The sequence below is a fragment of the Heptranchias perlo genome, chromosome 42 (assembly GCF_035084215.1).
Source record: "Heptranchias perlo isolate sHepPer1 chromosome 42, sHepPer1.hap1, whole genome shotgun sequence".
NCBI lineage: Eukaryota > Metazoa > Chordata > Chondrichthyes > Hexanchiformes > Hexanchidae > Heptranchias > Heptranchias perlo.
The window spans coordinates 13,504,877-13,530,943 of NC_090366.1; the positions used below are offsets into that span (position 1 = coordinate 13,504,877).

General features: G+C 46.6%; 2 protein-coding genes across 4 annotated transcripts in view; one reads left to right on the top strand and one right to left on the bottom strand.

Moving 5' to 3' along the window:
- The window catches only part of hamp (hepcidin antimicrobial peptide), a 34,520-nt gene extending 14,226 nt beyond the window's left edge, over positions 1-20,294 (top strand). Inside the window, exons 1-3 of one of the 2 annotated variants that reach the window (XM_067975347.1) lie at positions 13,965-14,194; positions 15,102-15,158; positions 18,846-20,294. In XM_067975347.1, the coding sequence (XP_067831448.1) occupies positions 14,102-14,194; positions 15,102-15,158; positions 18,846-18,962 (267 nt within the window). In that variant the 5' untranslated portion in view covers positions 13,965-14,101 and the 3' untranslated portion in view covers positions 18,963-20,294. Of the gene's footprint in view, positions 1-13,964; positions 14,195-15,101; positions 15,159-18,845 lie in introns of those variants that run through there. The other variant, XM_067975349.1, reaches the window with a different exon arrangement.
- Positions 1-26,067, bottom strand: part of LOC137306224 (free fatty acid receptor 3-like) — an 82,030-nt gene that overhangs the window by 45,072 nt on the left and 10,891 nt on the right. For both annotated transcript variants that reach the window (XM_067975342.1, XM_067975343.1), the window contains exon 2: positions 8,051-11,500. The gene's annotated coding sequence lies outside the window, so the exon portion shown is untranslated. The remainder of the gene's footprint in view (positions 1-8,050; positions 11,501-26,067) is intronic.

Consider the following 26,067-nt stretch of genomic DNA (forward strand, 5'->3'; position numbering starts at 1 on the left):
TACCCTATCGAATCCTTTAATCATCTTAAACCCCTCGATTAGATCACCCCTTAATCTCCGACACTCGAGGGAATACAAGCCCAGTCTGTGCAACCTGTCCTCGTAATTTAACCCTTTTAGCCCCGGTATCATTCCGGTGAATCTGCGCTGCACCCCCTCCAAGGCCAATATATCCTTCCTGAGGTGCGGTGCCCAGAACTGAACGCAGTCTCTCCAGATGGGGGTCTGACCAGAGCTCTGTAAAACTGTAACATAACTTCCTCCCCTTTGTATCCCAGGCTTTGAGAGACAAGGAGAGGTGACAGAGAGTTTGATTAAAGAGAATTTTATGACGGAGAGAAGGGAGGTGGTGTTGTTCCCCTGTGCCGGCTGCCCTTGTCCTTCTAGGTGGTCGAGGTCGCGGGTTTGGGAGGTGCTGTCGAAGAAGCCTTGGCGAGTTGCTGCAGTGTATCCTGTAGATGGTCCACCCTGCAGCCACTGCGCCGGTGGTGAAGGGAGTGGGTGTTTAAGGTGGTGATTCTCACACTCAGGAGTTTAAGCTGCATGGTAACCTCTTGTCTAGAGAGAGAGCAGCTTTTAAAGGCACCAAACAGTAGTTCCAGATCATTTTGCCCCCGAGATAAAGCTCGGGGGGTGGGAATTTTCAGTTCCTCCTTTCACTGTGCGGCGGACACGGGTAAGGTTCAGGCGGCTGAAACCGTTGAATCGGACGGGTCGGGATCGCGAGGGCAGAGTCGAGCTCTCGCTCCGAGTGTCGTTGGGAACTGTTGGTGCCCTGTGTCCGTCTTACGTTACTGTTTAACTGGCCGCTCTCCTGTGGGAGGGGCCCCGAGAGATGCCTCCGTTTCTATGGTGACCTGTTATTTTTTTCGGCAGAAAAGAAGACCCAGATCTCGGCAACACGTACGTGAATCTTCACTAAAATCCACTCCCACAGCCCGAAAGCCCACCTGTTCCGTGTGGCCCGATCGCGTTCTCTCTCGCTCCGTGTTATTTTGTCCTCTTCTCCCCCTCTCTCTCTTCCCCCTCTCTCTCTTCCTCCCCCTTCTCTCTCTTCCTCCCCCTCTCTCTCTTCCCCCTCTCTCTCTTCCTCCCCCTTCTCTCTCTTCCTCTCCAAGCTCTCTCTTCCTCCCCCCTTCTCTCTCTTCCTCCCCCAGCTCTCCCTTCCTCCCCCCTTCTCTCTCTTCCTCCCCCAGCTCTCTCTTCCTCCCCCATCTCTCTTCCTCTCCAAGCTCTCTTCCTCTCCAAGCTCTCTCTTCCTCCCCCTTCTCTCTCTTGCTCCCCCTTCTCTCTCTTCCTCTCCCAGCTCTCTCTTCCTCCCGATCTCTCTCTTTCTCCCCCATCTCACTCTTCCTCCCCCTTCTCTCTCTTCCTCCCCCTTCTCTCTCTTCCTCCCCCCATCTCTCTCTTCCTCCCCCATCTCTCTCTTCCTCCCCCTTCTCTCTCTTCCTCCCCATCTCTCTCTTTCTCCCCCATCTCTCTCTTCCTCCCCCATCTCTCTCTTCCTCCCCCTTCTCTCTCTTCCTCCCCCTTCTCTCTCTTCCTGCCCCCTTCTCTCTCTTCCTCCCCATCTCTCTCTTCATCCCCCATCTCTCTCTTCCTCCCCCTTCTCTCTCTTCCTCCCCCTTCTCTCTCTTCCTCCCCCTTCTCTCTCTTCCTCCCCCTTCTCTCTCTTCCACCCCCTTCTCTCTCTTCCTCCCCCCATCTCTCTCTTCCTCCCCTTCTCTCTCTTCCACCCCCTTCTCTCTCTTCCTCCCCCAGCTCTCTCTTCCTCCCCCAGCTCTCTCTTCCTCCCCCTTCTCTCTCTTCCTCCCCCATCTCTCTTCCTCCCTCAGCTCTCTCTTCCTCCCCCTTCTCTCTCTTCCTCCCCCTTCTCTCTCTTCCTCCCCATCTCTCTCTACCTCCCCCAGCTCTCTCTTCCTCCCCCTTCTCTCTCTTTCTCCCCCATCTCTCTCTTCCTCCCCCATCTCTCTCTTCCTCCCCCTTCTCTCTCTTCCTGCCCCCTTCTCTCTCTTCCTCCCCATCTCTCTCTTCATCCCCCATCTCTCTCTTCCTCCCCCTTCTCTCTCTTCCTCCCCCTTCTCTCTCTTCCACCCCCTTCTCTCTCTTCCTCCCCCCATCTCTCTCTTCCTCCCCTTCTCTCTCTTCCACCCCCTTCTCTCTCTTCCTCCCCCAGCTCTCTCTTCCTCCCCCAGCTCTCTCTTCCTCCCCCTTCTCTCTCTTCCTCCCCCATCTCTCTTCCTCCCTCAGCTCTCTCTTCCTCCCCCTTCTCTCTCTTCCTCCCCCTTCTCTCTCTTCCTCCCCATCTCTCTCTACCTCCCCCAGCTCTCTCTTCCTCCCCCTTCTCTCTCTATCTCCCCCTTCTCTCTCTACCTCCCCCTTCTCTCTCTTCCTCCCCCATCTCTCTCTTCCTCCCCCATCTCTCTCTTCCGCCCCCCATCTCTCTCTTCCTCCCCCTTCTCTCTCTTCCTCCCCCCTTCTCTCTCTTCCTCCCCCAGCTCTCGCTTCCTCCCCCTTCACTCTCTTCCACCCCCTTCTCTCTCTTCCTCCTCCCTTCTCTCTCTTCCTCCCCATCTCTCTCTTCCTCCCCCAGCTCTCTCTTCCTACCCCTTCTCTCTCTTCCCCCCCTTTCTCTCTCTTCCTCCCCCTTCTCTCTCTTCCTCCCCCTTCTCTCTCTTCCTCTCCAAGCTCTCTCTTCCTCCCCCCTTCTCTCTCTTCCTCTCCAAGCTCTCTCTTCCTCCCCCCTTCTCTCTCTTCCTCCCCCAGCTCTCCCTTCCTCCCCCTTCTCTCTCTTCCTCCCCCTTCTCTCTCTTGCTCCCCCTTCTCTCTCTTGCTCCCCCTTCTCTCTCTTCCTCTCCCATCTCTCTCTTTCTCCCCCTTCTCTCTCTTCCTCCCCCAGCTCTCTCTTCCTCCGCCTTCTCTCTTCCTCCCCCAGCTCTCTCTTCCTCCCCATCTCTCTCTTTCTCCCCATCTCTCTCTTCCTCCCTCTTCTCTCTCTTCCTCCCCCCTTCACTCTCTTCCACCCCTTCTCTCTCTTCCTCCCCCAGCTCTCTCTTCCTCCCCCTTCTCTCTCTTCCTCCCCCCTTCTCTCTCTTCCTCCCCATCTCTCTTCCTCCCTCAGCTCTCTCTTCCTCCCCCTTCTCTCTCTTCCTCCCCCCTTCTCTCTCTTCCTCCCCCCTTCTCTCTCTTCCTCCCCCAGCTCTCTCTTCCTCCCCCTTCTCTATCTTCCTCCCCCCTGCTCTCTCTTCCAACCCCCTCTCTATCGTCCTCCCCCAGCTCTCTCTTCCTCCCCCCATCTCTCTCTTCCTCCCCCTTCTCTCTCTTCCTCCCCCTTCTCTCTCTTCCTCCCCCAGCTCTCTCTTCCTCCCCATCTCTCTCTTCCTCTCCATCTCTCTCTTTCTCCCCCTTCTCTCTCATCCTCTCCAAGCTCTCTCTTCCTCCCCCAGCTCTCTCTTCCTCCCCCTTCTCTCTCTTCCTCCCCCCTTCTCTCTCTTCCTCCCCCCTCTCTCTCATCCTCCCCCAGCTCTCTCTTCCTCCCCCTTCTCTCTCTTCCTCCCCCTTCTCTCTCTTCCTCCTCCAGCTCTCTCTTCCTCCCCATTTCTCTCTTTCTCCCCCTTCTCTCTCATCCTCTCCAAGCTCTCTCTTCCTCCCCCTTCTCTCTCTTCCTCCCCCCTTCTCTCTCTTCCTCCCCCCTTCACTCTCTTCCTCCCCCCTTCACTCTCTTCCTCTCCCATCTCTCCGTTCCTCCCCCTTCTCTCTCTTCCTCCCCATCTCTCTCTTCCTCCCCACAGCTCTCTCTTCCTCCCCCTTCTCTCTCTTCCTCCCCCCTTCTCTCTCTTCCTCCCCCAGCTCTCTCTTCCTCCCCCTTCTCTCTCTTCCTCCCCCCGCTCTCTCTTCCTCCCCCCATCTCTCTCTTCCTCCCCATCTCTCTCTTCCTCCCCCTTCTCTCTCTTCCTCTCCAAGCTCTCTGTTCCTCCCCCTTCTCTCTCTTCCTCCCCCCTTCTCTCTCTTCCTCCCCCCTTCACTCTCTTCCTCCCCCTTCTCTCTCTTCCTCCCCCAGCTCTCTCTTCCTCCCCCCTTCTCTCTCTTCCTCCCCCCTTCTCTCTCTTCCTCCCCCCTTCTCTCTCTTCCTCCCCCCTCTCTCTCGTCCTCCCCCAGCTCTCTCTTCCTCCCCCCATCTCTCTCTTCCTCCCCATCTCTCTCTTCCTCCCCCTTCTCTCTCTTCCTCTCCAAGCTCTCTCTTCCTCCCCCAGCTCTCTCTTCCTCCCCTTCTCTCTCTTCCTCCCCCCTTCTCTCTCTTCCTCCCCCCCTCTCTCTCATCCTCCCCCAGCTCTCTCTTCCTCCCCCCATCTCTCTCTTCCTCCCCCTTCTCTCTCTTCCTCCCCCAGCTCTCTCTTCCTCCCCATTTCTCTCTTTCTCCCCCTTCTCTCTCATCCTCTCCAAGCTCTCTCTTCCTCCCCCAGCTCTCTCTTCCTCCCCCCTTCTCTCTCTTCCTCCCCCCTGCTCTCTCTTCCTCCCCCCTTCTCTCTCTTCCTCTCCCATCTCTCTCTTCCTCCCCCTTCTCTCTCTTCCTCCCTATCTCTCTCTTCCTCCCCCCTCTCTCTCGTCCTCACCCAGCTCTCTCTTCCTCCCCCCATCTCTCTCTTCCTCTCCAAGCTCTCTCTTCCTCCCCCTTCTCTCTCTTCCTCCCCCCTTCTCTCTCTTCCTCCCCCTTCTCTCTCTTCCTCCCCCCTTCACTCTCTTCCTCTCCCATCTCTCTGTTCCTCCACCTTCTCTCTCTTCCTCCCCATCTCTCTGTTCCTCCCCACAGCTCTCTCTTCCTCCCCATCTCTCTCTTCCTCCCCCCTTCTCTCTCTTCCTCCCCAAGCTCTCTCTTCCTCCCCCCTTCTCTCTCTTCCTCCCCCAGCTCTCTCTTCCTCCTCCCTTCTCTCTCTTCCTCCCCCCTTCTCTCTCTTCCACCCCATCTCTCTCTTCCTCCTCCCTTCTCTCTCTTCCTCCTCCCTTCTCTCTCTTCCTCCCCATCTCTCTCATCCTCCCCATCTCTCTCTTCCTCCTCCCTTCTCTCTTCCTCCCCCTTCTCTCTCTTCCTCCCCCCTTCTCTCTCTTCCTCCCCCAGCTCTCTCTTCCTCCCCCTTCTCTCTCTTCCTCCCCCTTCTCTCTCTTCCTCCCCCTTCTCTCTCTTCCTCCCCAAGCTCTCTCTTCCTCCCCCCTTCTCTCTCTTCCTCCCCCCTTCACTCTCTTCCTCCCCCCTTCACTCTCTTCCTCCCCCCTTCACTCTCTTCCTCTCCCATCTCTCTCTTCCTCCCCATCTCTCTCTTCCTCCCCACAGCTCTCTCTTCCTCCCCCCTTCTCTCTCTTCCTCCCCAAGCTCTCTCTTCCTCCCCCCTTCTCTCTCTTCCTCCCCATCTCTCTCTTCCTCCCCATCTCTCTCTTCCTCCCCATCTCTCTCTTCCTCCTCCCTTCTCTCTCTTTCTCCCCTTCTCTCTCTTCCTCCCCCATCTCTCTCGCTTCCTCCCCCCTTCTCTCTCGCTTCCTCCCCCCTTCTCTCTCTTCCTCCCCAAGCTCTCTCTTCCTCCCCAAGCTCTCTCTTCCTCCCCAAGCTCTCTCTTCCTCCCCCCTTCTCTCTCTTCCTCCCCCCATCTCTCTCTTCCTCCCCATCTCTCTCTTCCTCCTCCCTTCTCTCTCTTTCTCCCCTTCTCTCTCTTCCTCCCCCATCTCTCTCGCTTCCTCCCCCCTTCTCTCTCGCTTCCTCCCCCCTTCTCTCTCTCTTCCTCCCCAAGCTCTCTCTTCCTCCCCAAGCTCTCTCTTCCTCCCCCCTACTCTCTCTTCCTCCCCCCTACTCTCTCTTCCTCCCCCCTACTCTCTCTTCCTCCCCCCATCTCTCTCTTCCTCCCCATCTCTCTCTTCCTCCCCATCTCTCTCTTCCTCCCCATCTCTCTCTTCCTCCCCCATCTCTCTCTTCCTCCCCTTCTCTCTCTTCCTCCCCCATTTCTCTCTTCATACCCCTTCTCTCTCTTCCTCCCCCATCTCTCTCTTCCTCTCCTTCTCTCTTCCTCCCCCATTTCTCTCTTCATACCCCTTCTCTCTCTTCATACCCCCTTCTCTCTCTTCCTCCCCCCATCTCTCTCTTCCTCCCTTAATCATCTTAAGCACCTCGATTAGATCACCCCTTAATTTTCTATACTCGAGGGAATTACAAGCCTAGTCTGTGCAATGGGGCTGAATGGGCCTGTAATTTAATCCTCTTCGCCCGTTGTTTTTTTTTAATCATCCCCCACCCCGTGTCCTCATAATGGGGGGGGGGCGGGGGCGGGGGGAGTGAAGTTGGGTACAATCTCCTGTTGTGGCGTGTTAGCCATCCCAACCCTTGACCCCAATCCGTGGGGGGAGATGGCAGGAGCTGGGTTTTCGACGCGCTAACTAGGCTTCGAAAAGTGACAATCAGGCTTTCTCGACAGCAACATCTTGCATTTATATAGCGCCTTTAACGTAATAAAACACCGTAGTGTAAATCAGACAAAATCTGACACCCAGCCATGTAAGGAGATATTAGGTCAGGAGACCAAAAGCTTGGTCAAAGAGGTAGGTTTTAAAGGAGAGAGAGAGGCGGAGAGGTTTAGGGAGGGAATTCCAGAGCTTAGGGCCCAGGCAGCTGAAGGCACGGCCGCCAATGGTGGAGCGATGGAAATCGGGGATGAGCAAGAGGTCAGAATTTGAGGCAGGGGTCTCAGAGGGTTGCAGGGGCTGGAGGAGGTTACAGAGATAGGGAAGGAGGTGAGGAGGCCATGGAGGGATTTGAACATGAGGATGAGAATTTTAAAATCGAGGTGTTGCCGGACCGGGAGCCGATGTAGGTCAGCGAGCACAGGGGGTGATGGGAGGTTTCAGCTCCTGAGAGGTGAACACCTAACCAACCCACTCCCCAGAGACTGAAATGGGGGGAAGGAGAGCGTCAGTATGGGGGAAAGGACTCTCTGCCCCTTCAGGTGGTGTTAGACGTCCCACTGCATCCTGGGGAACATTCGTCACACAACCAACACCCAGCCGACACCCCCCAAAAAAGATTCACTTGTTCATTCATTTCATTGCTGTTTGTGGGATCTTGCTGTGTGAAAGTTGGCTGCTGTGTTTGAAAGAGACAAAGAGGAATAAGGAGATAGCGAAAGACTGAGAAAGGGACAAAGAGAGAGGCAAAAAAAGATAGAAAGAGCGAGACAGAAAGAGTGACAAAGAGTAGACAGAGAGAAAAGGAGATAAAGAGAATGAGAGAGACTAGAGAAAAGCAGATAGAAAGAACGAGACTGAAAGAGAGAAAGGCAAATTGAAAAGAGAGAATAAAGCACAAAGGCACATGAGAAAGAACGACAGAGAGAAAGAGAGAGACAGAGAAAGAAAAATGAAGAGAATGAAAGTGAGAGCGAGAAAGAGTCAGAGAAAGAGACAGAGGCAAAATAGAAAGATATAGAGAAAGATGAAAGACAGATAGAGAGAGAAAGAGTGAAAGAGAAAGAGAGAGAAGAGAAAGATAGAGAAAAAGAAATAGAGAGTGAAAGAGATAGAGAGAAAGACAGCGATTGAAAGAGATAGAGAGAAAGAGATAAAGAGTGAAAGAGATAGAGAGTGAGACAGAGAAAGAAAGAGATAGAGAGAGAGAGAGTGACAGAGGGAGAAAAGAGAAAGATCAAGAAAGATATAGTGAAAGAGACAGAGGAAGAGAGAGAGACAGAGAGAGAGTGACAGAGAGAGAGTGACAGAGAGAGAGAGACAGGGAAAGAGATAGAGAGTGAAGGAGATAGAGAGAGAAAAAGATAAACAGTGAAAGAGAGAGAGAGCGACAGACAGAGAGAAGAGAAAGATCGTGAGAACCTGGAGTGGAATGGAGCAGTGAGTTTAAGCAGTGAGTCCCTAATCTAGTCCAGAAACCTAGCTGAAAGATTGCAAACTGTGTTATTCAGGGAGCGCTCAGTGAACAGGGACCATGCCCGATCTCCTGGCCCTCTGGGACCTCCCTACCAGTGGGGCTGAACAGACGAGCGAAAAAAACCTTTACCTGTGCTTTTCTGTTGTAGAATGAACAGCGAGTCAGAAATGTACCCCGGCTTCTGTCGAAACCCAATTGAGTTTGAGTCACTTGCTTATCCGAGTTGGTCATTTGTTCCATGCAAAGCAAGAACACTTATGTCCTTGGGTGTTGCTGGTCAAACCCTCGACAGGCAGTCTCCTCATGGTAAACACTGAGGGATTACAGCACAGGATCAGGACTTCGTTACACAACATGACACAACCTCACCTTAAATTAGATCCTCTCAAGGTCCCTCGTCCAAAACAACAAGCCCGTAACTTTTCCTAATAGCTGAAAATCCCGAAATACAGTATTAACTTTCTCCAGTATTAACGGTATAAATGACACATAATTCACACTTTCTGCATCCCAAAATCTCTGCAATAGTTTATTATTTCCCCTCTCTAACCCTCTACCTCTTTCTGTTCTCACTCTCTTCATCTATCACTCACTCGGTCTCAGTTTTTATGTTATATTCTGTTTTATTTTTATTTTTTTGTCTGATTTATTGTTTTCTTTTTGAATCTGATTATTGCCTCTCTCTTTTCTTAGTTTATTCTCTCTGTTTAATTTCTCCTTCTGTTTTTTCCCTCTCTATTTTATTTTTTTTTGCTTTATTCTCTCTATATGTTATTCTTTTACTGGTTTATTCTCTATTTTATTCTCTCTCTGTTGTATTCTTTTTTTGCTTTATTCTCTCTCTAATTTATTCTCTCTCTGTTTTATTCTTTTTCTGCTTAATTCTCTATTTTATTTTCTCTCTATTTCATTCACTCTCTATTTTATTCTTTTTCTGATTTATTCTCTCTCACTATTTGATTCTTTCTCCATTTTATTCTTTCTATATTTTGTTCTCTATTTTATTCTTGTGCCGGTTTATTCTCTCTCTAATTTATTCTCTTTCTATTTTATTCTTTTTCTGGTTTATGAACCTCTGTTTTATTCTTTTTTTGGTTTATTCTCTCTAATTTATTAACTCTCTTTTTCTGATTTATTCTCTCTGTTTTATTCTTTTTCTGATTTATTCTCTCTTTCTATTTTAATCTCTTTCTATTTTAATCTTTTTCTGGTTAATTGACTCTGTTTTATTCTTTTTCTGGTCTATTCTCTATTTTATTCTCTCTCCTTTTTATTCTTTTTCTGTTTTTTTTCTCTCTATTTCATTCTTTTTCTGGTTTATTCTCTCCCTATTTTATTCTCTCAATTTTATTCTTTTGCTGGTTTATTCTCTCTCTTTATTTTATTCAACCTATTTCATTCTTTTTCTGGTTTATTCTGTTCCTATTTTATTATTTTGTTGGTTCATTTTCTCTCTCTATTTTATTCTCTGTTTTATTCTTTTGTTGGTTTAATCTCTCTTTATTTTATTCCCTCTATTTATTTTATTCTTTCTATTTTATTCTTTTGCTGGTTTATTCTCTCTCTCTATTTTATTATCTCTCTTTATTTTATTCCCTTTCTTTATTTTATTCTCTCGCTCTTTTATTCTCTCTCACTATTTAATTCTTTCTCCATTTTATTCTCTCTATATTTTGTTCTCTATTTTATTCTGTTTTATTCTTATGCTGGTTTATTCTCTCTCTGTTTTATCCTCTTTCTATTGTATTCTTTTTCTGGTTTATTCTCTCTCTTTATTTTGTTCACTCTATTTCATTCTTTTTTCTGGTTTATTCTCTCTCTCTGTTTTATTCCTTCTCTTTTTTTGGTTTATTCCCTCTCTATTTTATTCATTTTCTGGTTTATTCTCTCCGTTTTATTCATTTACTGCTTTTTTCTCCATATTTTGTTCCCTCTCTAGTTTATTCTTTTGCTGGATTATTCTCTCTCTCTATTTTATCCTCTCTCCATTTTATTCTTTTTGTTTTTTTCTCTCTCTATTTTATTATTTTCCTGAATTATTCTCTTTATTTTATTCTTGCTCTATTTTAATTCTTTTGTTGGTTTATTCTCTCTATTTCATTCTTTTTCTGATTTATTCTCTTCCTATTTTATTCTTTTGGTGATTGATTTTCTCTCTCTACTTTATTCTCCCTCTACTTTATTTATTTTTTGTTTATTCTTTTTCCATTTTATTCTCTCTCTATTTTTTCTTTGTTTTATTCTTTTGCTGGTTTAATCTTTCTTTATTTTATCCTCTCAGCATTTTATTCTCATATGGTTTATTCTCTCTATAACTTATTCTCTCTCTATTTTATTCTTGCTCTATTTTATTCTTTTGTCGGTTTATTCTCTCTCTTTCATTTGTTTTCTGGTTTACTCTCTCCATTTTATTCTCTATTTTATCATTTTGTTAGTTTATTCTCTCTCTATTTTATTCTCTCTTTTGGTTTATTCTCTCTATTTTATTCTCTTTTCTTTGGTTTATTCTCTCTCTATTTTATTGTTTTGCTAATTTATTTTCTCTCTATTTTATTCTTTTTTTGGTTTATTCTCTCTCTATTTCATTTGTTTTCGGTTTTACTCTCTCCATTTTATTCTCTTCTTTTTGGTTTATTCTCTCTCTCTATTTCATTCGTTTCCTGGTTTACTCTCTCCATTTTATTCTCTCTCTATTTTATTCTTTCTATTTTATTCTTTTGCTGGTTTATTATCTTTCTGTTTTATTCTTTGTTTGATTTATTCTCACTCTATTTTATTCTCTATTTTAATCTCTCTGCTTTATTCTTTTTCTGGTTGATTCTCTCTATTTAAATCTCCATTTTATTCTCTCCTTTTATTCATTTCCTGGTTTATTTTGATCATTCTGTTTCTCTTCTCAATCTATCTTCCTTCGTTTGATCTCCCTTTCACTATTGTGCAATCATCAAAAACTGCTCATTTGAAATTCTTCTCTGCTATTTTTGTGGAGGGAATAATCCATCTTTTGGATGAGGCTTTAAACCCAGGCCCCCAACCAGGGGAGTTCTCCCCGGTGTCCTGGGGCCAATATTTATCCCTCAACCAACATTACTAAAAAAAAACAGATGATCTGATCAATTATCACATTGCTGTTTGTGGGATCTTGCTGTGCACATATTGCCTGCCGCGTTTCTTACATTACAACAGTGACCGCACTTCAAAAAAGTACTTAATTGGCTGTAAAGCGCTTTGGGACGTCCTGAGGTGGCGAAAGGCGCGATAGAAATACAAGTTTGTTCTTTCTTTCTCCTTCCTTCCATCTTTCTTTCTCCTTCCTTCCATCTTTCTTTCTTTTGTGAATCTGCTAAAATAGTGGAGATGTGTTAAACGCTTATAAATTCATCTCCCGCAGTGTAGTTTCAGAGAATATATTATTCTCTCTGTTTTATTCTGTTTTGTCCTTTGCCTCGATGATTTTTTTTTTGACTCTGTGTCGGATTGTCTGTGCAATATGAAGGTCGTCACAAGTTACTCCCAGGCGCCAGTCAGTCTCTGTCCCAGGGACATTTCGCTGGACTCAGGCCAGAGGATGGGCAACATCTGTAGAAACAGGCAGAAATAAGTGAGACACGTTACATGTTTAATGATTTACTGAGACCCAAGCCCAGGTCTGATCCTGCCGTTTGCAAACAGTTCATTTATTTCAGTTTAACACAATTCAGAAGAAATATTAGTTCATCCTTTTCCGAAACCCCTTTATCAAATTCCCTTCTTCTGTCCAATCCTTTATATTTTAGGCATTTTCTTTCCTTTGTCCGATTCCATCTGTGTCTCGGGTCTCTCCCTGCACTGAGCTGGTTTAAGTTACAAACCTTTTGAAATTACATAGAATTTTACATGTAGGAACAGGCCATTCGGCCCAACAGGTCCATGCCGGTGTTTATGCTCCACACGAGCCTCCTCCCTCCCCACATCATCTCACCCTATCACCATATCCTTCTATTCCTTTCTCCCTCATGTGTTTATCCAGCTTTCCCTTAAATCCATCTACACTATTCACCCCAACTACTCCTTGTGGGAGCGAGTTCCACATTCTTACCACTCTCTGGGCAAAGAAGTTTCTTCTGAATTCCCTATTGGATTTATTCGTGACTATCTTATATTTATGGTCCCCTAGTTCTGGACTCCCCCACAAGTGGAAACATCTTCTCTACGTCTACTCTATCAAACCCCTTCATAATTTTAAAGACCTCTATCAGGTCACCCCTCAGCCTTCTCTTTTCTAGAGAAAGGAGCCCCAGCCTGTTCAGCCTTTCCTGATAGTTATAACCTCTCAGTTCTGGTATCATGCTTGTAAATCTTCTTTTGCATCTTCTCCAGTGCCTCTATATCCTACATGTAATATGGAGACCAGAACTGTGCACAATACTCCAAGTGTGGTCTAACCAAGGTACATGGAGACCAGAACTGTGCACAGTGTTCCAAGTGTGGTCCAACCAAGGTATATGGAGACCAGAAATGTGCACAGTGCTCCAAGTGTGGTCCAACCAAGGTACATGGAGACCAGAACTGTGCACAGTGCTCCAAGTGTGGTCTAACCAAGGTACATGGAGAGCAGAACTGTGCACAGTGCTCCAAGTGTGGTCTAACCAAGGTACATGGAGAGCAGAACTGTGCACAGTGCTCCAAGTGTGGTCTATCCAAGGTTCGATACAAATTTAATATAACCTCTCTGCTTTTCAATTCTATTACTTTCAAAATGGACCCCAGTGCTTGGTTTGCTTTTATGGCCTTATGAACTTACGTCGCTAATTTTAGTGATTTGTGTATCACGAGATACCCAAACCCCAGATCCTTTGGTAATCCTGGACTTGTTCGATAAGAGCGTGGAAATTTGGGAGCAGCACAATCCCGTGTGCAACACACTTGCATCTGAATTTCCTCGATCTTTTGTGCTGGTAATTTGCGTTCGTGCGCTCCCCCCTGACAGAAATTCCAGCTCCTCGATGAGGAATTAATATTTAAAGGGAACCAGAGAAAGAGCAGAGAAATAGGGTTGCAAGGGACAGCTGCGATGTGGAGTTAGCACAGGCATGATGGGCCGAATGGCCTCCTTCTGCGCTGAAGCCTCTTGTGATTCGTCATTTCAACAACAACAACTTGCATTTATATAGCGCCTTTAACTGGTAAACGTCCCAAGGCGCTTCACAGGAGCGGAAATCAGACAAAATTTGACACCGAGCCACATAAGGAGATATTAGGACAGGTGACCAAAAGCTTGGTCCAAGAGGTTTTAAGGAGCGTCTTAAAGGAGGAGAGAGAGAGGCGGAGAGGTTTAGGGAGGGAATTCCAGAGCTCAGGGCCCAGGCAGCTGAAGGCACGGCCGCCAATGGTGGAGCGATGGAAATCGGGAGGATGGACAAGAGGCCAAAAGTGGAGGAGCGCAGAGATCTCGGAGGGTTGTAGGGCTGGAGGAGGTTCCAGAGATAGGGAGGGGGTAGTGGGGCAAGGGCCATGGAGAGATTTAAAAACAAGGATGAGAATTTTAAAATCGAGGCGTTTCCTGACCACCATTGGCGGCCGTGCCTTCAGCTGCCTGGGCCCTAAGCTCTGGAATCCCCTCCCTAAACCTCTCCGCCTCTCTCTCTCCTCCTTTAAGACGCTCCTTAAAACCTCCCTCTTTGATCAAGTTTTTGGTCACCTGTCCTAATGTCTCCTTATGTGGCTCAGTATCAAATTTTGTCTGATTTACGCTCTTGTGAAACGTCCTGGGGAGGTTTTTACTACGTTAAAGGCGCTGCATAAATGCAAGTTGCTGGTGTGATTCATCGCAGTGGGGTGGGAAACACATTTTAACTGAGTTTTTCTCTGAGAGTTCGGGGAAATCTGTAACTGGGGCTGGGTGCATTAGCAGTTGTAAAATGTGTTGTTGTTACACATCGCTCTGCCCACCCCCTGCATTGCTATCAGTGTTGACCTTAGCCCTCTTTCAGTCCATACCCACCCCCCCACTGTGTGTATTCCTGTGCCTGTTCCAATGTAAACATCAGGCGTTTGGGAAGGTATAATTCCAGGAAGCTCTCCCTTAGTCATTCACCACCACCCCCCCTCCAGGTGCTGGGGTATAAATGGGAGCGTTATCCCTGATCCCAAATCATAGCCTCAGCTCAGAACTAGGAGATCGGAGAGACATCAGCAGAGATGAGAAGCTCCCAGATGAAAGTGTGCCTAGTGTTGCTCAGCCTGGTTCTGCTTGCCTGTGTCCACGTGAACCAGTGCTTGTCCTTGTCTAAGGTGAGCGGGGAGATTTCACTTTTCATAATGAATTGCTTGTATTTAGAGAATGTTACGCTGACTCTGTGCATATGCATGTGTGACTCCGTCTTCTATCTGGTGTGACGATTACATTTTAATGCTCATCTTGCATTTTCGATTTCCTTTTTTATCCTTCCGTTTGTTTCCTCTCAGTTTCTCCCTCCTCCTCCACGTCCTCCCTTCCTCTTTCCCCTCTCCTCCCTTTCTCATGCTCTCCTCTCTTTCGCCTCCCTTCTTTCACCTCTCCTCTTTCTTCCTTTCTCTTCTCGGTCCCTTCCCCACCCCGACCCCCTCACCATCTTGGCTCAGAGGGTCTCTCTCTCTCTCGCCTCTGAGTCAGAAGGTCGTGGGTTCCAGCCCCCACTCCAGAGACTCGAGCCCCACAATCCAGGCCGACAATCTCCGGTGCCCAGTACTGAGGGAGCGCTGCACTGTGGGATGTGCCGCACTGTCGGAGGGTCAGTACTGAGGGAGCGCTGCACTGTTGGATGTGCCGTCTTTCGGATGAGACGTTAAACAGAGGCCCCGTCTGCCCTCTCAGGTGGGACGTAATAGGTCCCACGGGCACTATTGGAAAAGAGCAGGGGGAGTTCCCCACGGTGTCCTGGGGCCAATATTTATCCCTCAACCAAAGCACTAAAAAAAACAGATGATCTGGCCATTATCACATTTCTGTTTGTGGGATCTTGCTGTGCGTAAATTGGCTGCCGCGTTTCCTACATTACAACAGTGACTACACTTTAAAAAGTGCTTCATTGGTTGTAAAACGCTTTGGGACATCCTGAGGTGGTGAAATCACTATAGAAATGCAAGTTCTCTCTCTCTTTCTCTCTCTCTCTCTCTCCTCCCCTCATGCTGTGTACTGACGACATCTCTCCTGTTACAGATAGAAACTGAACATGATTCCCTGACGAATGAGGAAGCCGTGGATCCTCCAGCCACAGTAGGTGAAATTTATTCCTCGTTTTAAAGCCCATCCCACACTCACCTTTTCTGCAGAGCATGTCTCGATATCAAAGAGATTTCAATGGCCATGAAATTGGGCTCGAAACGCAGCCAATCAAGTACTTTTTTTTTTCTGGAGTGGGACTTGAAACCGTGTCCTGGGGCCAATATTTATCCCTCAACCAACATCACTAAAAGACAGATGATCTGGTCATTCTCACATTGCTGTTTGTGGGATCTTGCTGTGCACAAATTGTCTGCCGCAATTCCTACATTGCAACAGTGACTGCACTTCAAAAAGTACTTCATTGGCTGTGAAGCGCTTTGGGACATCCTGAGGTGGTGAAAGGCGCTATATAAATGCAAATTGGAAAATGTGAGGTGATGCACTTTGGCAGGAAAAATCAGAGAGCAAGTTATTATCTTAATGGCGAGAAACTGGAAAGTACTGCAGTACAAAGGGATCTGGGGGTCCTAGTGCAAGAAAATCAAAAAGTTAGTATGCAGGTGCAGCAGGTGATCAAGAAGGCCAACGGAATGTTGGCTTTTATTACTAGGGGGATAGAATATAAAAACAGGGAGGTATTGCTGCAGTTATATAAGGTATTGGTGAGACCGCACCTGGAATACTGCATACAGTTTTGGTGTCCATACTTAAGAAAAGACGTACTTGCTCTCGAGGCAGTACAAAGAAGGTTCACTCGGTTAATCCCGGGGATGAGGGGGCGGACATATGAGGAGAGGTCGAATAGATTGGGACTCTACTCACTGGAGTTCAGAAGAATGAGAGGCGATCTTATTGAAACATATAAGATTGTGAAGGGGCTTGATCGGGTGGATGCGGTAAGGATGTTCCCAAGGATGGGTGAAACTAGAACGAGGGGGCATAATCTTAGAATAAGGGGCTGCTCTTTCAAAACTGAGATGAGGAGAAACTTCTTCACTCAGAGGGTAGTAGGTCTGTGGAATTTGCTGCCCCAGGAAGCTATGGAAGCTACATCATTAAATAAATTTAAAACAGAAATAGACAGTTTCCTAGAAGTAAAGGGAATTAGGGGTTATGGGGAGCGGGCAGGAAATTGGACATGAATTTAGATTTGAGGTTAGAATCAGATCAGCCATGATCTTATTCAATGGCGGAGCAGGCTCGAGGGGCCGATTGGCCGACTCCTGCTCCTATTTCTTATGTTCTTATGAAATTCTTTTCTTTCTTATGCTCCACACGAGCCTCCTCCCTCCCTACTTCATCTCACCCTAGCAACATACCCTTCTACTCCTTTCTCCCTCGTGTTTATCTAGCTTCCCCTTAAATGCATCTATGCTATTCGCCTCCTAAGCTTTCTGGGCTCAGTTAAGTGAGTTGTCCCCGTATGGGGAGAGAGTATTCAATAACAACAATGAAAACAGATCAGCCAGGAGGGGCTGAATGGCCTCCTCCTGTTCCTATGAGTGAGAAACCCACCCCAGGTAGTGCCTGATACGGAGCGTCCTCCAATTCCGGCCTGTTGTTCATTCCCCCACTCCCTTCGTTCCAAAATTGGCGGCCGTGCCTTCAGCTGCCTGGGTCCTAAGCTCTGGAATTCCCTCCCTAAACCTCTCCGCCTCTCTCTCTCCTCCTTTAAGACGCTCCTTAAAACCTACCTCTGACCAAGCTGTTGGTCACCTGTCCTAATATCTCCTTATGTGGCTCAGTGTCAAATTTTTGTCTTATAATCGCTCCTGTGAAGTGCCTCGGGATGTTTTACTATGTTAAAGTTTTTGTCGGTGTAACATGGAAGGGACACTCCCAGAGAACAGAGCTACTGTGTACCCAGCATATCTAATCTCTTCCACTGAACAATCGATTTGAACGCCAGCCAAAGCATTTCTGATATCAGGTCCTTATTTACAGCCGGGAGATCCTAACGATAACTATGTCTCCAACATAGATAGAGAGTCTGTTTGACTAGCATGCAGATTAAGGCACAGAATAAAGGAAAGAACTCCCATTTCTACAGTGCTTTCAAGACCTCAGAACGTCTCAAAGCGCTTTACAGCAAATAAATTCCTTTTTTTGAAGTGTGGTCACTTGTAACGTAGGAAACACAGCAGCCAATTTGCGCACAGCAAGATCCCACAAACAGTAATGTGCTTGTGGGATCTTGCTGTGCTTAAATTGGCTGCCGCGTTTCCTACGTTACAACAGTGACCACGCTTCAAAAGTGTTTCGTTGGCTGTAAAGCGGTTTGGGACGTCCTGAGGTTGTGAAAGGCGCGATAGAAATACAAGTTTTTAAGCTATTAAGGGAAACAGATAGGGTGGATAGAGAGAAACTATTTCCGCTGGTTGGGGATTCTAGGAGTAGGGGGCACAGTCTAAAAATTAGAGCCAGACCTTCCAGGAGTGAGATTAGAAAACATTTCTACACACAAAGGGTGGTAGAAGTTTGGAACTCTCTTCCGCAAAAGGCAATTGATACAAGCTCAATTGCTAAATTTAAATGTGAGATCGATAGCTTTTTGGCAACCAAAGGTATTAAGGGATATGGGCCAAAGGCAGGTATATGGAGTTAGATCACAGATCAGCCATGATCTTATCAAATGGCGGAGCAGGCACGAGGGGCTGAATGGCCTACTCCTGTTCCTATATTCCTAAGTCCTTCTTGAAACAGCACTGTAGAGTACTCGGTACAAGGAAATAGCATTGTTTCAAATTGAATTCGTTCTTTTTTAGCAAAGGAGCTTGATGCAATCTATTATCTGACAGTTTGAATTGTAAGGTCTTTAGCCGGTTTTGTACAATCTCCTTGATATCCCTTAATACCCTTGGCCAACAAAAATCTATCGATCTCAGCCTTGAAAGTTGCAACTGACCCCCAGAATCCACAGCCTTTTTGGGGGGAGAGAGTTCCAGATTCCCACTCCCCTTTGTGTGAAGAAGTGCTTCCTGATTTCGCTCCTGAAAAGCCTAGCTCTAATTTTAAGATTACGTCCCCTTGGAGAGGATGCGGAGGAGATTTACCAGAATGGTACCAGGGATGAGGGACTTCAGTTCCGTGGAGAGACTGGAGAAGCTGGGATTGTTCTCCTTAGAGCAGAGAAGGTTAAGGGGAGATTTAATAGAGGGGTTCAAAATCATGAGGGGTTTTGATAGAGTAAATAAGGAGAAACTGCTTCCAGTGGCAGGAGGGTCGGTAACCAGAGGTCACAGATTTAAGATAATTGGTAAAAGAACCAGAGGGGGAGATGAGGAGACATTTTTTTGACGCTGCGAGTTGTTCTGATCTGGAATGCGCTGCCTGAAAGGGCGGTGGAAGCAGATTCAATAATAACTTTCAAAAGGAAATTGGATAAATACATGAAGGGGAAAACATTTACAGGGCTATCGGGAAAGAGCAGGGGGGAGTGGGACTAATTGGGGATATTTCTTTCAAAGAGCCGGCACAGGCACGATGGGCCGAATGGCCTCTTTCTGTGCTGTAAGGTTCTATATCCCCTTGTTCTCGATTTCCCCCCAAGTCGTTTCTCCGTCTCCACCCCCAGCGAATCCTTTTAACATTTTAAACACCTCGATCGGACGGTCCCCTCAACCTTCAATGGTCTAAAGTTGGATGCCAATAGGTCAGAGGTCGCCAGTCCCCCTGCTTCGCTTGCTTGGCCGATGGCCTCCCGGAATGTGCTCACTCTTTCTCCTCCCTCTCTTCCAGGGATCCCTGTTGCTGCGTGAGAAGAGGTGGACCCATGTCCCTATCTGCCTCTACTGCTGCGGCTGTTGTAACAAGAAAGGCGCTCGGATCACCTGTGGATTCTGCTGCAAACTGTAGGCCATGGGGCCTGACCAAGGAAAGCCTTCTGCAGCAGGCCGGAAACTTCGGCGGTTCTTATTTATTGCCTGCAAGCCATTTAATGCTGCTGTTTCTCACCATTTCCAATTGTTAAATGTCTACCTTCTCCATAGAATTACACTGAGTCTACCGCACAGAAACAGGCCATTCGGCCCAACTGGTCTATCCCGGTGTTTATGCTCCACACGAGCCTCCTCCCTCCCTACTCCATCTCACCCGATCAGCATATCCTTCTATTCCTTTCTCCCTCATGTGTTTATCCAGCTTCCCCTTAAATCCATCTACACTATTCACCTCAACTACTCCTTGTGGGAGCGAGTTCCACATTCCCACCACTCTCTGGGTAAAGAAGTTTCTCCTGAATTACTGATTGGGTTTATTAGTGACTATCTTATATTTACGGCCCCTCTGTTTGTGATAGCTCCCTGGGTGCAGTGACACGTAACACTTTCGATTTGTAGAATCACAGAACGCTACAGCACAAAAGGAGGCCATTCAGCCCATCGTGCCTGTGCCGGCTCTTTGAAAAAGCTATCCAATTAGTCCCACTCCCTCCTGCTCCTCCCCCGCAAACTTTTCCCCTTCAAGTATTTATCCAATTCCCCTTTTGAAAGTTATTATTGAATCTGCTTCCACAGCCCTTTCAGGCAGCGCATTCCAGATCAGAACAACTCGCAAAGCTTCTCCTGCATGGCAACAGTGACTACATTTCAAAAAGCGCTTTGGGACGCCCTGAGGTCATGAAAGGCGCTATAGAAATGCAAATTCTTTCTTTCTTTCCTTGTTGGACATCGTTCAGTGGAAGTGTCCAATTCAATGGGGGGAAGCCACAATTTGCTGATAAAATGGGAAGAGCAGCTTCCAGGTTTTGAAGTGTTGAACAGTGGGTTATAAAAAAGGACTTCTATTAGATTTGAGAGCTCACAAGCTCTGCTGTTAGACACGCTCGCTGCCTCAAGTAATCCTTTCTGCTGATGTTTCATGTCCTTAGTTTGTACGAAGTCAATGTAACTGTCCTTTCTTTTGTATCAACAATCTGTACTTTTAATACAACCTGGGTTTCTGAGATGAATCCCTCAGTGTTACGATCGACGATGTGTGTGTGTTTGGAGACTTACTCCCACTTCATTGGAACAGGAGATAAAAATCGGGAGAGAGATAAAACGGGCCCCCAATTTGCTATTGCCCGTTTTACTCTCTCGCACAAAGATCGACCCACACAATGTGATCTTGCTGCAGTTTCAACCTGCAGGACATAATTTGTAAATATTGTTTGTTTTAAATAAAACAATTACTTTTGTCTTTACGAAATGTCTGACTCGGTCTTTCGATCAATGGTTCCGTTCCCTATCCCCAAGAATTAAACTCCCCCCCCCGACTCCAAATCTGTTGAATCCAAATTGTTACGAAATCTGGGACTTAGAGGAAAATAGTAACACATCACACAGAGGAACGATACCCCAACACAGTAACAAATATCACACAGAGGAACGATACCCCAACACAGTAACAAATATCACACAGAGGAACGATACCCCAACACAGTAACAAATATCACACAGAGGAACGAGACCCCAACACAGTAACAAATATCACACAGAGGAACGATACCCCAACACAGTAACAAATATCACACAGAGGAACTATACCCCAACACAGTAACAAATATCACACAGAGGAACGATACCCCAACACAGTAACAAATATCACACAGAGGAACGATACCCCAACACAGTAACAAATATCACAGAGGAACGAGACCCCAACACAGTAACAAATATCACACAGAGGAACTACACCCGAACACAGTAACAAATATCACACAGAGGAATTATACCCCAACATAGCAACAAATATCACACAGAGGAATTATACCCCAACATAGTAACAAATATCACACAGAGGAATAATACCCCAACATAGTAACAAATATCACACAGAGGAATAATACCCCAACACAGTAACAAATATCACACAGAGGAATAATACCCCAACATAGTAACAAATATCACACAGAGGAATAATACCCCAACATAGTAACAAATATCACACAGAGGAATAATACCCCAACACAGTAACAAATATCACACAGAGGAACCATACCCCAACACAGGAACAAATATCACACAGAGGAACTACACCCCAACACAGTAACAAATATCACACAGAGGAATAATACCCCAACATAGTAACAAATATCACACAGAGGAATAATACCCCAACATAGTAACAAATATCACACAGAGGAATAATACCCCAACACAGGAACAAATATCACACAGAGGAACTACACCCCAACACAGGAACAAATATCACACAGAGGAACTACACCCCAACATAGTAACAAATATCACACAGAGGAACTACACCCCAACACAGGAACAAATATCACACAGAGGAACTACACCCCAACATAGTAACAAATATCACACAGAGGAACTACACCCCAACATAGTAACAAATATCACACAGAGGAACTACACCCCAACATAGTAACAAATATCACACAGAGGAACTACACCCCAACATAGTAACAAATATCACACAGAGGAACTACACCCCAACATAGTAACAAATATCACACAGAGGAACTACACCCCAACATAGTAACAAATATCACACAGAGGAACTATACTCCAAAATATTCTGGGCCAATATTTATCCCTCAACTAACCACCAAAAAATAGATTATCTGATCATTTATTGCATTGCTGTTAGTGGGATCTTGCTGTGCGCAAATTGGCTGCCACGTTTCCCACATTACAACAGTGACTAAACTTCAAAAAGTCCTTCATTGGCTGTAAAGGGCCTTGGGATGTCCTGAGGTCGTGAAAGGCGCGATAGAAATGCAAGATCTTTCTTTCTTTCATGTGGGAATCAATCGCGCCGATCTGGAGTTGGGAATGTGCCATCTGACTCCAGGTCCCAATTGAGCCGGGGAGCGGGAACTCCCGGAATAGGTTTGGCTCTTCACCGCATCACTTCCTGATTCTCTGGGGAAAATGTTCTTTCAATCAGATCTCCAAAACCTCAGCCCCTTGTCTGCCTCAGGACCTTCTGGTCTCTGTATCAGTGAGATCACAAGATTTCACCCTGAAAACACTGCAGTAAAATGTCCGCATGTTCGATCATCATTTTCTAGAAAATACCACCAAATCTTCTGCTGAAAGTAAGTGGAATTTGTAATATCTTTTTGGAGCAGAAAATAAACCTGCTTTTTTTTTGTTCAATTGAGAAGCTCAAAGGTCAAGATTGAGTAGGAGAGAAGATGAGATAAATCGGGAGGTAGTGATTGGGTGACACCAACCCTGGTTTGAAAACTTGTAGATTGTACAAGGACGCACTATAGTGTTCAAATCCCTCCATGGCCTCGACACCCCCCCTCCCTATCTCTGTAACCTCCTCCAGCCCTACAAGCCTCCGAGAACTCTGCGCTCCTCCAATTCTTGCCTCTCGCGCACCCCCCGATTTCCATCGCTCCACCATTGGCGGCCGTGCCTTCAGCTGCCCGGGCCCTAAGCTCCCTCCCTAAACCTCTCCGCCTCTCTCTCCTCCTTTAAGACGCTCCTTAAAACCTAGAGGCAGATATGGCTTTAAACTAACAAGGGGTGGTGGGGGAGGGTACCGGCGGAGAGAAATCCACGGAGTGCGGCGGACACAGAGCGAGACAGCTGAGAGTTAGGTGAGTGTGGGAGTTCGGTGAAGTGGGGGAAGGAGGTGCTGCTTTGACTTGCTTTTCCAACATTATTCGCAGAGCGGCGGCAGACCTGAGCAGCAGAAGACTGAGAGTGGGGAATAAAAGCAGCAGCAGACCTGCAACAAGAGGAAACTACTGTGCGATGTCGCGGGTGAGGCAGGAGAGTCCGAGAGGTGAGCACAGTATAAAAGGAGAGACCGAGAGCGAGAGGAGAGTCTGAGAGTCTAAGGCAAGTCATGGCAGCACAGCTCGCACCCGTGATATGCTCCTCCTGCACTATATGGGAAGTCATGGACGCTACCAGTGTCCCTGGCGACCATGTGTGCAGGAAGTGTGGCCAGCTGCAGCTACTGGCTAACCGCATTTCGGAGCTGGAGCTGCGGGTGGATTCGTTGTGGAGCATCCGCGATGCTGAGACAATCGTGGATAGCACGTTCAGTGAGGTGGTCACACCGCAGGTAAAGATTAGCCAGGCAAAAAGGAAATGGGTGACCACCAGGCAGAGTAAAAGGACTAGGCAGGTAGAGCAGGAGTGCCCTGGGGCCATCTCCCTCTCAAACTGATATACTGCTTTGGATATTGTTGGGGGAGATGGCTTATCAGAGGAAAGCAGCAAGAACCAAGTTCGTGGCACCACGGGTGGCTCTGCTGCACAGGAGGGGAGGAAGAAGAGTGGCAGGGCTATAGTGATAGGGGATTCAATTGTAAGGGGAACAGATAGGCATTTCTGCAGCCGCAAACGTGACTCCAGGATTGTATGTTGCCTCCCTGGTGCTAGGGTCAAGGATGTCACGAAGCGGCTGCAGGGCATTCTGGAAGGGGAGGGTAGTCGTGGTCCATATTGGTACCAACGACATAGGTTAAAAAAAGGGATGAGGTCCTGCAAGGTGAATTTAAGGAGTTAGGAGATAAATTAAAAAGCAGGACTTCAAAGGTAGTGATCTAAGGATTACTACCAGTGCCACGTGCTAGTGAGTATAGGAACAGGAGAATAGACGGGATGAATGCATGGCTGCAGGGATGGTGTAGGAGGGAGGGATTTAGATTCCTGGGACATTGGGACCGGTTCTGGGGAGGGTGGGACCTGTACAATAGAATCATAGAAGTTTACAACATGGAAACAGGCCCTTCGGCCCAACATGTCCATGTCGCCCAGTTTATACCACTAAGGTATAAGTAGGACGGGTTACACCCGAGCAGGACCGGGACCAATGTCCTCGCGGGGGTGTTTGCTAGTGCTGTTGGGGAAGGTTTAAACTAGAGTGGCAGGGGGATGGGAACCTGAGCGGGGAGTCAGAAGGGAGTAAAGTTGAGAGCAGCAAGAGAGGGGAAGACCCAGGGGAAATTTACAATACAAATAGTTGTTCAAGAACAAGTGAAAGGGAAAAGCGTAGAGCAGCAGAAAGAAAGTGTACTTTAGACACTACAGATAAAGTGAAAACTAGAAGGCGTAAGGCGATTAACCCAGCATCAAAGCTGAAGGTCAGGCTAGGGTGTGTGGCCCAAATAAGAGTTCTATCCAAATGCATGGAGTATAAGGAATAAATTAAATGAACTACAGGTTCAAATTCAAATTGGAGGGTATGACATGATAGCTATTACTGAGACATGGCTGCAGGATGGTCAGCATTGGGAACTAAATACAGGAGAGACAGGGAAAATGGAAGAGGGGGAGGAGTAGCCTTAATGATTAGAGATGAAATCACTTCAATGATAAAGGACGATATAACGAGAGGTAAGCAGCCAAAAGAGACCTTATGGGTTGAATTGAGAAATAGGAAAGGATCTAAGACTATAGTGGGAGTTGTGTATAGGACCCCTGGCAGCAGCTCTGATGTGCTAGATTGTATAAATGCAGAGATTAGACAAGTGTGTAACAAAGGCATAGTGGTCTTAATGGGGAACTTTAACCTTCACATAGATTAGGAAAAGCAGACTAGCAACTGTCAGAAAGATAGTGAATTTCTTGAGTGTGTCCGGGATAGTTTTCTACAGCAGTATGTCCTAGAGGCAACAAGGGGGCAAGACATACTAAATTTAGTAATGAGTAATGAACCAGATTTAGTTAACGGCTTAACTATGCGCGAACATTTATCCAATAGCGATCATAACATGATCGAGTTCAATGTAGTGTTTGAAAGGGAAAAAAGTGAATCAGCTGCTAAGATTCTAGACTTGGGTAAGGCCGACTTCAATGGGATGAGACAGAGACTGTCCACAGTAAACTGGGCAAATCTGTTAATGGGTAAAACGACTGATGATCAGTGGGAAATGTTTAAAGAAACATTTAACGTGATACAGAATCGGTTTATACCCCGAAGGGGCAAGAACTCGACTTGCCAAAAAAAACAGCCATAGACAACTAAAGAGGTAAGGGACAGTATAAGACATAAGGAAAGAGCATACAAAAAGGCAAAAAATGGCACAGATCCTGGCGAATGGGAAAGATACAAAGATGAACAAAGGATCACAAAACAGATAGTAAGAGCTACAAAAAGAGAGTATGAAAAGAAACTTGCAAAGGATATCAAAACCAATACAAAGAACTTTTATAGTTATAATAAAAAGAGGGTGGTCAGGAGCAGTGTTGGCCCCTTTAAAACTGAAAGTGGGGATATTGTCATTGACAATGGGGAAATGGCGGACATGTTGAACAATTACTTAGCGTCAGTATTTACAGGAGAAAAAGAGGATAGTATGCCGGAAATCCCAAGAAAACTAATATTGAATCGGGGACAGGGACTCAATAAAATTGACATAAGTAAAGCAACAGTAATGAAGAAAATAACAGCACTAAAAAGTGACAAATCCTCAGGACCAGATGGTTTCCATCCCAGGGTTTTAAAGGAAGTAGGTGAGCACATTGCAGATGCCCGAACTATAATCTTTCAAAGTTCTCTAGATTCAGGAACTGTCCCTCTAGATTGGAAAATTGCACATCACTCCGCTTTTTAAGAAAGGAGAGGGAAACCAGGGAATTACAGACCAGTTAGCCTGACATCTGTTGTGGGGAAAATGCTGGAGTCTATAATTAAGGATAGGGTGACTGAACACCTCGAGAATTTTCAGTTAATCAGAGAGAGCCAGCATGGATTTGTGAAAGGTAGGTCGTGCCTGACAAACCTGATTGAATTTTTTGAAGAGGTGACAAAAGTAGTGGACAGGGGAATGTCAATGGATGTTATTTATATGGACTTCCAGAAGGCATTTGATAAGATCACACATTAGAGACTGTTAGCTAAGATAGAAGCCCATGGAATCGAGGGAAAAGTACGGACTTGGATAGGAAGTTGGCTGAGCGAAAGGTGACAGAGAGTAGGGATAATGGGTAGGTACTCACATAAGAAATAGGAGCAGGAGTAGGTCAATCGGCCCCTCGAGCCTGCT